Raw genomic sequence first — 11,331 nt, forward strand, 5'->3', positions numbered from 1 at the left:
TTCACCTTTATAAATAGTGTTTCGTGAGTAAAGAAAACGCTGTACTTATTCAAATAAACAGTTCTTTATTTACCCTTGCCTTGCAAACAAGCAGAGAGAATCCAAATTGCGTGCGACACTTCATTCACAATAGAGGTGAGTGAAGTTATGAGGTTTGACTGACAGTTTGAGGATCCAATGGAGTTACAAGGTTCAGTCACAAGCTCTTTTTAATACTTTTCATTGGTTAAATATTTGCAAATCCCACAGACAGACATAAAAAAGACAAAATATGGAGATACCAAGTTTCCACCCGACTGTGACAATATACTAATAAAAAGTAGTAGTGAAAAGTAGTGGCCATACCAGAAATATTTATGTAATACACATATTACATTTAGGAACATTAAAACACTGTCAACATCTTGTGCTAGTTTAAATATGCAAAAGCACAAATGAGATCTGAAGATTATCAGTGAATAACTATTTAAATTAGTAGAAAGGCGTCTCTCTTGCTGTACTGGTTCTAAATATGCGGCGGAATCATCCGAAATGACCACAATACCTTTAGTCATGGCTCGCTAACCTTAATCTTGTCAACAGCGACACTGTATCCCAACTCCACAAAGACAGAATTAACCTTCAGAGCCAACGGGACACAGTGCATTAAATTAGCACTCAGTGGCTCTGTCTAAAGCCATGATTAATGAGACCACTTACTTTTTACTTACTTTGTTCTGTGTTTTGTAATTAGTGGACAGTGCCCACCAGAGATATCATCTAATTCTCTTTTATGAGCTCCATTGATAGAGCTGGACTGTGAATACTACAGTTTGCTTACATTGCAGGAAACAATTAAATAGCATAAAAACAGACTACAAATATAACTAAAACTAGGACCACAGTGCTGAAAGCTACTTTTTGTATTCATCGTTTAATTCCATTTTGCACAGCTCTGCATATTATGTGATACCCTGCAGAAAAGACTAGCATGGCTGGAGACCACTGCTAATCTAGTCAACGAAATTACTAGCAAAAATGGATGAGTTTTTTGATTTTGTCAGCAATTACACATTTGACTGGTCATGTGATCCCAAAGTGTACGCCCCCGTGAGGCGACCCACTCCATGTATATAAATAAATTAACTTTTATTATGCCAGATATGACTGGAGTCATCATAAAATTTTAAGTTTATTGTATTAGCCATATTTTTTTTTTCTTCAAAATGCATTATTCATTTTTAACACATAAAATGTTTTTAGGATGTTTTTAAGTTCCATTCCATGTATATAAATAAATTTGATTTCATCATTATATTAATTAGTTGTATTATATTAATCATATTTTTCAAACACATTACTAATTTTTAATGTATAAAATATGAATCATATTTTTCAATACATTATTTATTTTTAATGTATAAAATATTAATTAAATTTTCCAGTACAATATTATTTGTAAAAAATGTTTTAAGGATGTTTTTAAGTTCCACTCCATGTATATAAATAAATTAACTTTTATTCATCATTATAATTGAATTTTCATTATATTTCATACATATTTTTTTAAATACTTACTTTGAATACATTCATTTTTTGTTTAAAAAAAAAAAATATACAGTATATACTATGTGCATATTTTAAATGTCATAATATGGTTCTAAAGACAAGTGCACAAGTCGTATGAATCACTTTTAAAATACTTTTATGCTACTTTTGCCATTTTGAGCCACATACCCAGTCCACACTTTATTTTTGGCTGAGTTATTCCTTTAACAATATTTCTAACCTCTCCATAATTGTTGTGTTTCTAAGAAATGCATTGTTTTTTTTAAGGATGTGTCCGGTATGCCCACCATTTGCCGTCCAGTCACAGAAGGAGGTCTCGGTTTTGACTATCGCCTGTCCATGGCCATTCCAGACAAATGGATTCAAGTGAGTATAACATAAATTGATGAATAACATAAAAGAAAATGTGCAGTTAGCTCACTTACATTCAACATCATGAACCAAACTAACTGTACAGTCCTGCTGTAAGTGTAACCATAGAGTTTATACAAAGACGGTGCACTTATATTGCTATGAATGGGAGAAAATGCATTGTGTAATAAGTCCCACCTTCTAAATAAAAGAGCCAATCGCCAATTGGTAAATTAATTGTGTCACTGCAGCTGCCGTTAGAAGCTATACTGCAAATGTGAATTGTATGTTTTTGGCTGGCTGTGTAGTTTTTTGTCGTGATTTGAGCATCAAGAAAGTATGAGACCGTTGTCGTCAGATTTAATTAATGATTTCAAATATGAAATTTAATCATAAGCTTTGTGAGCAGCTTTGGAGAATTTGATGTTTCCCCATTCAAAGAGATAAGAGCTGTACTTGCATGACTGAAAAAGCAGCCCAGGGGGCGTTTCAAAGATGGCCGCCGAGTGAAATGACTTGCCTTAAAGGAACTTTGGTGTAACTGACAACTTGCCTCATTTTACTCACATTTCAATATATTCCCTCCGGATAGGGCACAAACAAACAGGCACTATCGTGCTAAATATCTCATTCATCATTCATCACGCACTTGCCCTGCTTGTAATTTGGAAGCAAGACGTGTTTCTATCTTTTCCCCTGGGGAATTAGATGTAAAGATACTGTATCTAGAACCAGCTCCAAATCTAGACTGACAAGCGGTGGATCAGATAAATAGGGCGTATTAAAATTTTTCTAGGCAGATATTTATAAATTGTCATACACTTGGAAACTGGGATGCATTTTCTACTTTTTTGTGAGTGTGCATAATTAAAAGTATAATTATGGGCAATTCTTCAATCATTTTTCTTAATTAGGGTTTCTTCTGTGAGTTGATCTAAAGCATTCCTTTGTTCTGTGCCGTTTCTGTGGATATGCATATTAATGAAGGTCTTCTCATTATGGATAAATATATATATAGAGAGAGAGATTTTGGGATTCTTTTCTTGGCAATAGCACAAGGCAAAGCACATCTATCAGACTGATCAGAGAGCCACAGTATATCAAACTATCAGTTTGAACCCTTTATTTCAGCTGCTTGTTATATCTGTTCACTACTCTGAGTCTGACCCATTGGTGGGTTTAGCTAGATATAATAATTGGAAGTTTTTATGAAAATAAATTTGTGATTCTGTATCATCTGAAGTAACTAGAAACCAGTTTGGTTCATTCCATTTGTCTCTGTGTTAAACAGAATATTTGTGAGTCTTCAAAATCATCATGACCACTTGAGGTTCCCAATGTCATATTTTTGGTGTTTTGGCTCATAATGGTTTGAAAAGGAATGTTACACAAAAATAATAGCTTGATCCTTAAATGATTCAACTATTTGTTTACACTGCAAAATCTTAATATCTATTGTAAAACTGAAACCTTAAAGGGTTAGTTCAACCAAAAATTTAAATTCTGTCATTAATTACTCAGCCTCATGTCGTACCAAACCAGTAAGACTTTCGTTCATCGTCGGAAAACAAATAGATTTTTTTTGATGAAATCTGAGCAACTCTTTGACCCTATAAAAAGTTAATAAAGAGATCTTAAAACTTGTCCATATGAATTGAGTGGTTTAGTCCAAATATTCCGAAGAGACTCGATCGCTTTATATGATGAACAGATTGAATTTAGACTTTTATTCACATATAAACATTCATCAATTCATACATAATTTGTGGTAAACGGAATCTCAAGCATGTTTACTTGACGTGCGAGAACCAATGAGGTTCATTCTCGTGTAACGCAGCACGTTTGAGCTTCTGCAAGAACCAATGAGGTTCATTCTCGTGTAACGCAGCACGTTTGAGCTTCTGCAAGAACCAATGAGGTTCATTCTGGTGTTACGCAGCACGTTTGAGTTTCCTCAAGAACCAATGAGGTTCATTCTCGTGTAACGCAGCACGTTTGAGCTTCTGCAAGACCCAATGAGGTTAATTCTCGTGTTACGCAGCACGTTTGAGTTTCCTCAAGAACCAATGAGGTTCATTCTCGTGTAACGCAGCACGTTTGAGCTTCTGCAAGAACCAATGAGGTTCATTCTGGTGTTGCGCAGCACGTTTGAGCTTCAGCAAGACCCAATGAGGTTCATTCTCGTGTTACGCAGCACGTTTGAGTTTCCTCAAGAACCAATGAAGTTCATTCTTGTGTAACGCAGCACGTTTGAGCTTCTGCAAGAACCAATGAGGTTCATTCTCGTGTTGTCTTTTTTGTTGCGTGTCAAGCAGGTTCGGTTGAGCTTCTGCTTATGTTTGCTGATTTAATGTTTATGTGTGAATAAAAGCCTAAATTCAATCTGTTCAGCATATAAAGCGAAACAGTCTCTTCAGAAGATCTGGACTAAACCACTTAATTGGATGGATTTTACTTAATGGATTAGTTTTACAATCTCTTTAGGAACTTTTTGAACCGTTAAAATGGTACAGTCGTTGTCTGGCTGTTAATGGAGGGACAGAAAGCTCTCAGATTTCATCAAAATCTTCATTTGTGTTCAGAAGATGAATGAAAGTCTTACGGTTCTGGAAAGACATGAGGGTGAGTAATTGATGACAGAATTTAAATTGTGTGAACTAACCCAATAATTAAATGTACATAAATCAGGAAATTTGAACAAGCGGGTCGGTTAAAATAGATATGGAGTTATGAATAAAATAGACTCCTGAGGGAAAAAAAAAAGGTTTATTTAATAACATTATTAGTGCTGGGCAAAGATTAATCGCGATTAATCGCATCCAAAATAAAAGTTTGTGTTTGTATAATATAAGTGTGTGTACAGTGTATAATTATTTTGTATATATAAATACACACATATGCATGTATATATTTAAGATTTTTTTTAATTTATATATAAATTATTTATATTTATATATAATATAAATTATGTATAAATGTATATACAGTATATACACATGCAAATATTTCTTAAATAAATACATGCATATGTGTGTATTTATATATATACAATATAATTATACACAGTACACACACATATATTATGCAAACACAAACTTTTATTTTGGATGCGATTAATCGCGATTAATCTTTGCCCAGCACTAAACATTATATATTCTTTGTGCTTAAAGTTACATGGATCTTCTCTTATATTTTGTGACTTTCCTGTCCGCATTCCTGTTTATCTTGACAGTCTTATACAGTAAAAGCAAAAAAAAAAGGTGTATATGCCCTGTGCACTGCAGGGGTGACTGTTTGTGCTGAGCGCACAGCCTCCATGGAGAATCGGCATGCATTGCTAAACAAGGCTACCCAGAATACAAGGCTTTTTACCAGACCAGCCGCATCGGGCTGTCTGGACGCTTTTGCCCCAGATGACCCTCTGCGGCTCCGCTCCAGCAGGCTGATTCACTGATGCACTCTCAGTGCACAAAGGTGTCCACTTCACTGACTCAGGATCAGTGTTTAGAAGGGCATAAAGACTGCTGCTCTTTAACTTTTGCTTTTTCATACGACATTGCCCTGCATGCAGTATTTATCTGGGGCTTTTCATCCGACACTGCTATCGATTTCATTCTGCGTTGGGGTACAGATGAGACTGCACTCCGAGGGCGCTCGGATGACTTGGAGTTTGTGTGAAGGAAGAAGAAGAGCGCATGGAGACTTGGAGAGAGTGTGTGTGACTCATATCTATGCATACAAAGTTGTAGATGGTCCCCTGCTCTGTGCTCTGTCAAAAACAACAGCAAACCTATGGGATCAATATCCCGTCAAAAGTATTGTGGTCACGGATCAAAAAATAAGAAGCGTGAATCAAAAATTTTAAAACACATGTACAAATATATTGCACAAACTGAAAAAAGTAAAGCAAAATGATCAGAATTGCAAACAATGTGCTCACTGTTTTTCTCACGTTGTTTGCTATTCTGATCATTTTGCATACATTTTTTTCAGTTTGTGCAATATATTTTTACATGTGTTTTTACATTTTTGATTCACACTTAATACTTTTGATCATGTGTATGTATATGTGTGTGTGTGTGTATGTGTGTGTGTATATATATATATATATATATATATATATATATATATATATATATATATATATATATATAAAGAAATATGTTAGATGTCTCAGATGTCTTTTACACTATTAGTTATTTACCGAGCACCTGCTTTAAATAACAGTTTTTATGATGAACTTAAGAACGTATTATGTCAATGTGATTTTAAGAAGGAAGTTATTGTTATGGGTGATTTTAATTTAAATTGGGAAGACGCATCTATAAGGAAGAAGCTTAAGCAAGTCGTTGATGGTTTTAATTTAGTTCAACTGATCAAAGCTCCAACACGAATAACAAATAGCACTAGTACTCAAATTGACCTAATATTTAGTAACAGACCGGAGAGAATTATAAAGTCATATAATATGATAACAGGGTTGTCAGACCATAATATGGTGCTTATTTCTAGAAAATTAACGAGCAAACGATTTACTACACATGCCAGTAATAAGGAATTTTTCAGTATTCCAAAAAATAAGCAAAACGAGTTTAAATCAGCAATTGAAAATATGAATTGGGAAGATTTGGTATCATCTAATATAGATTTAGAAATATCTAGTCAGATCTTTACAGAAAAGCTACAATCTACAATTAGTGATTTTTCAATCAAGATGAAATACAAGTACAAGAAACAGTTCCTCCCCTGGGTAAACGACAATATTAAAAAATTAATGAAAGAACGGGATAATGCTTTAAAATTAGCGACAAGATCAAAGATGGTCCATGATAGAAATAAATTTGTAATGTTAAGAAATAAGGTAGTAAGAGCATTAAGGAAAGCAAAGGCAGATTATTTTATCAGAATTATTGAAAACGCACATGGTAACTCAAAAATAATATGGAGACAGGTTAAAAAACTGACTGGTCAAAAGAATATTAAAACAAGTACAATTGAATTAAAGATTAATGATATACTTCTACAGAGCCCGATTGATGTGGCACAGGCCCTTAATCACTATTTTGTTGAGTCAGTGGATAAAATAGCCCAAAGTTTTACTGTACAACAACCTTATCTACAAACAATTAATGTAAGTGACACAGCTTTAGTATTAAGACCAGTTACTAAGTTAGAGGTTGAAAGAGTGGTCATGTCTCTGAGGTCCTCAAGGGCTAAGGATATTTATGGTATGGACACACTTTTACTGAAACAAATTAGTTCCTCAATAGTTAACCCTCTAACACATATCATTAATAGTTCATTAGATCAAGGAATATTCCCTAGTTCTTGGAAACCAGCGGTTGTGGCTCCTATATTTAAGGGAGGCGACACTCGCTTACCTTGTAATTATAGGCCCATCAGTGTCCTACCTACAATATCAAAGGTTTTTGAAAAACTATTGGCCAAACAAATTATTGATCATCTTAATAATAGTTCTTTCCAGTTACATCCGATGCAATTTGGTTTTAGGGCAAATCACTCAACAGAAACTGCAATATGTTACTTTACAGAAAAGGTAAAAGCATTAATGGATAAAGGTGGAGTGGTAGGGGCTGTATTTCTTGATTTACAGAAAGCATTTGATACTTTAAACCATAATAACCTTTTGCATAAACTGTATGATTTAAATTTTTCTACACATTTTGTAAATTTAATCAAATCTTACCTCTCTTCCCGTTCTCAATTAGTAAAAATTGATCATTTTAAATCTAATTTATTAGGTCTATCAACTGGTGTTCCACAAGGGTCCATACTGGGCCCAATTCTTTTTAGCATGTATATTAATGATTTACCCAAGGAGTGTGAACAATGTAATGTCATAATGTATGCTGACGACACAGTCATTTTTACACATGGTAAAAATGCAGAAGAGGTTGCAAAAAAGTTGACAGACGCTATGGTAAAAGTTACATCCTGGCTCAATCAGAGTTTTCTGAAGCTAAATGTGTCAAAAACAGTTTGTATGTTCTTTTCTAAAAGACATAGGCCTGATACAAAGCAGGACATTTTTATTTCAGGAGAAAGATTACAGGTTGTTTTAGAATGTAAATATCTAGGGGTACATCTGGACTCCTGTCTTGGTTTTAAAACCCACATAAAAAAAGTTTGCAACAAGATTAAATTTAACTTGGTTAATTTTAGGTTTATTAGAAACTGTTTATCAAATGAGGCAGCAAAGATATATTTCCATTCTATGATTCTTTCTCATGTCACATACTGTTTGACAAGCTGGTCAAATACACATTTGATAGTCCTAAAACCATTAGAATCATTATATAAACAAGCACTTAAAATTTTAGATAAAAAACAATTCAGTTTTCATCATTGTCACATTTTAAATAAGTATAACCTGTTTAACTGGGAAAATCTAATCAATTTAAAAAATGTTTGTTTAGTTCATAAGATTATGCATGGTTTGGCTCCTCCTCCTTTGGCTGATTTTATTAAATTTAAATCTATTGAAAACAGAATTACAAGAGGTGCAATTAGAGCGGATTGTATAATTCCACGTAGGAAAACATCGTTTGGTCAAGCAGTTTTCTCATACAGAGCTTCACATCAGTGGAATACTGTACCTCACTCAATTAGAGAGTGCTCATCATTTAACTCTTTTAAGCTTAATCTTAAGAAATGGCTTCTTCATAACCAACAATGTGAACATTAATGCTTCTCCTTTATTATTATTATTATTATTATTATTATTATTAATCGTATTATTAATTTTATTTATAAATAGACCTAATCAGTCATATTTAACTCATAAAAATATCTTTTTTTATTGTGTATATGTATTTATATATATATTGTCTTTTTGTATAATATGTTTAATTGTATTTTACGGAGGTGCTTCCAAGTTTTATGATTGTTGTAGTGTATTGTTGTAATGTTTAACTCTTTTTTCTAGTTTAGAGCCTAATAACATCTGGCAAAGGGACTACCAATGAAAACTAGCTTTCGGGCTAATTTGGGTACATTTACATTTATGAATGTTAATTAATGTACACTGTCCCTTTTCTAAATAAAAAAATAAAAAAAATAAAAAAATAAAAAATAAATCTAAGGAAAAGGTAGACTGCTTCAACTTCAACTTTGATTTCATGTTGACTTTATATCAGTGTTTATATATCAGTATTATATAGCAATTATAAATCAGTGTTTATTTTTTTTTTTTTTTACAGAGAATTAGTTTCTTAATTGTCATAAAAATAGTGCACCAATGCAAATCATAATGGTTGTAGAAATATGCTTCTTTTTCTTTAAGCGTAGTATGCTATCTTTTTTTTTTTTTGTTTAGGGTGAAATATTTATGACAGGATTTTTGAGATCACCTTAAAAGAGTAAACTGACAGTTGGTGTTCCAGTGGGGCAGCATTGCCTGCTTAAAACACTCTCATAGACACACACATCCAGCCCTGCTTTTAATGTCGCCCAACCTGTCTGATTAATCCGACCTCTGAGCTCGCAATGGCAACCCGACTACATCCTAGAGCCTCTGAGAAATTAAGATGTCCTAACAAGAGAAGCAGATAAGGCTTTCAGCACAAGTTTGCCTGATTTGATCCGATTACCACTCCAAAATGCTGTCGCTTCCAATGCATAGCATAACAAAAGCCCTCTAATTTAGCCAGTGCCCTTCTGTCCGAGTCCAACAAATTGAAACGTAATGGAAACAATTAGAGCGAGTGAAGAATGCTGGCGTCTCACAAGGACAAGAACAGCCGGAGAACGAAGCTCGGCTCTGTTTCCCAGCTAAACATACAAATTAACTTACGATTGGTCTGAAGTCACCTCCATCTGTGGTGCTCTCCATTTCAAGCTGTTTAAAAGTCCATTAAAGAAGAGAGAGTTACAATTCTTCATTATTTGACAATATTTATTCACCTTAATGTCATTCCAAATTAATATGATTTTTTTTCTTCCGTGAACAAAAAGAGGAATTCTTACAGGACTGTTACAGGTTGAGTACAATTTAAGCTCAACCAAAAGCATTTCTGGCATAATGCTGATTTAAAGTGCACCTATTATGCTTTTTTGGAAATGACCTTTAATGTAGTGTGTAATATAGCTGTTGAGTTATTGTCTCCCAAAAGGAAGAACCGATTGTGAACTGCTTGAAGCGAGTTGTCAGTAATTCCAGTCTTGCTTCTTGCACGAAACTACGTAGGTTTGTTACAAATTTGCATAATACCCACCTATGGTCCTTTATTGACCCTCAAACACTGTAATAGCGCAAAAGCAAATCCACTTTGCATGCACTTCTAAAGGATGAGGACTCAGGCTGGAATTGATACGGAAAAAACAACGCCATTGTTACTGTTTGAATGACTGTGTATCAAGTGCTGAGGAAGATCAGGAGCTGAAATTCAGATATGGTAATGGACGTTTAGTTTCTGACAGGCATTATGAGCAGTAGACCAATCACAAAAGACTGGGACATCTGACCAATCAGAGCAGAGCAGAGCAGGTTCTCGGAAAGGAGGGGTTTAGAGAGACCGAATCATTCATTGAACCGATTCAGACACTGATAGAAAAGAGATGATGCTGCAATGTATATAATGAGAAAATTAAAGTGATTTTTGACCTTGGATGCATGTAAACTTATACTCAAAATTTTTAATAGACCTACACTACTATTACTCTGCTATCAAAACTTGTGCATTATTTGAACTGTAAAGCTGTTTAAAATATTTTTTTAACTTTTTTAAGGTTTACAGCATTACGTTGTGGATCTGTGTAACTTTTTGGGCAAACTGTGCAGCCCTATGAACAAGGACCGTGGGAGTTGGCCTAATTCAGCATCTTGAATCGTCGTCTGGCCATCGGCGAGAGAGATCGCTCTGATTGGGTTTTCAGTTTGTTGAACGAGTCGGCGCATGAGAAGTGATGCAAGCGAACAAAGAAGTCAAGACGGCACAGACAGAAGGCTGTTCTGATTTGCCTTAATCTAACCTGATCATTCCAATGCACAAATATTTGCATATCTTGAGCCGCCTGGAATGAAGAAAGTGATCAGCGCGATTTATATTTAAAATGGAAAGCAAGCACTGCTTTTTTTTACGGTTTCTGCAGTCCTAGATTTAATTTCACTTTTTGAATAACGTTTAGACTATTGATACCTGCTGATATAGACCGTGATTATCTTTCATGCAGGCGCAGAACGCTTGTGCTAATTGACAGTCGCCTGTAGTTCCTTTGGTGTGTTCAAGCGCAGCTTGTTTCCCCGAGAACATGAACAAATATCTTCTGTAGAAGTCTCAGGAACAAAAATGTTCATTCAATCATTGCATACAGTCTGAATGCAATGATAGGATGTCCTACCTGACTGTCAACTTACAGTGTGTCCTACCTGCCTTACAACTTACTTATTTCCATCAGTGTGTCCCGTAAAGC

The 11,331-nt window shown here is 34.5% G+C and overlaps 1 protein-coding gene across 1 annotated transcript in view; it reads left to right on the forward strand.

Moving 5' to 3' along the window:
- gbe1b (glucan (1,4-alpha-), branching enzyme 1b) overlaps positions 1-11,331 on the forward strand; it is a 146,274-nt gene that overhangs the window by 69,734 nt on the left and 65,209 nt on the right. Inside the window, exon 10 of the mRNA XM_082181172.1 lies at positions 1,816-1,914. Within this exon, the coding sequence (XP_082037298.1) occupies positions 1,816-1,914 (99 nt within the window). The remainder of the gene's footprint in view (positions 1-1,815; positions 1,915-11,331) is intronic.

The sequence above is a fragment of the Leuciscus leuciscus genome, assembly GCF_965113295.1.
Source record: "Leuciscus leuciscus genome assembly, chromosome: 9".
In the NCBI taxonomy this organism is placed as follows: domain Eukaryota; kingdom Metazoa; phylum Chordata; class Actinopteri; order Cypriniformes; family Leuciscidae; genus Leuciscus; species Leuciscus leuciscus.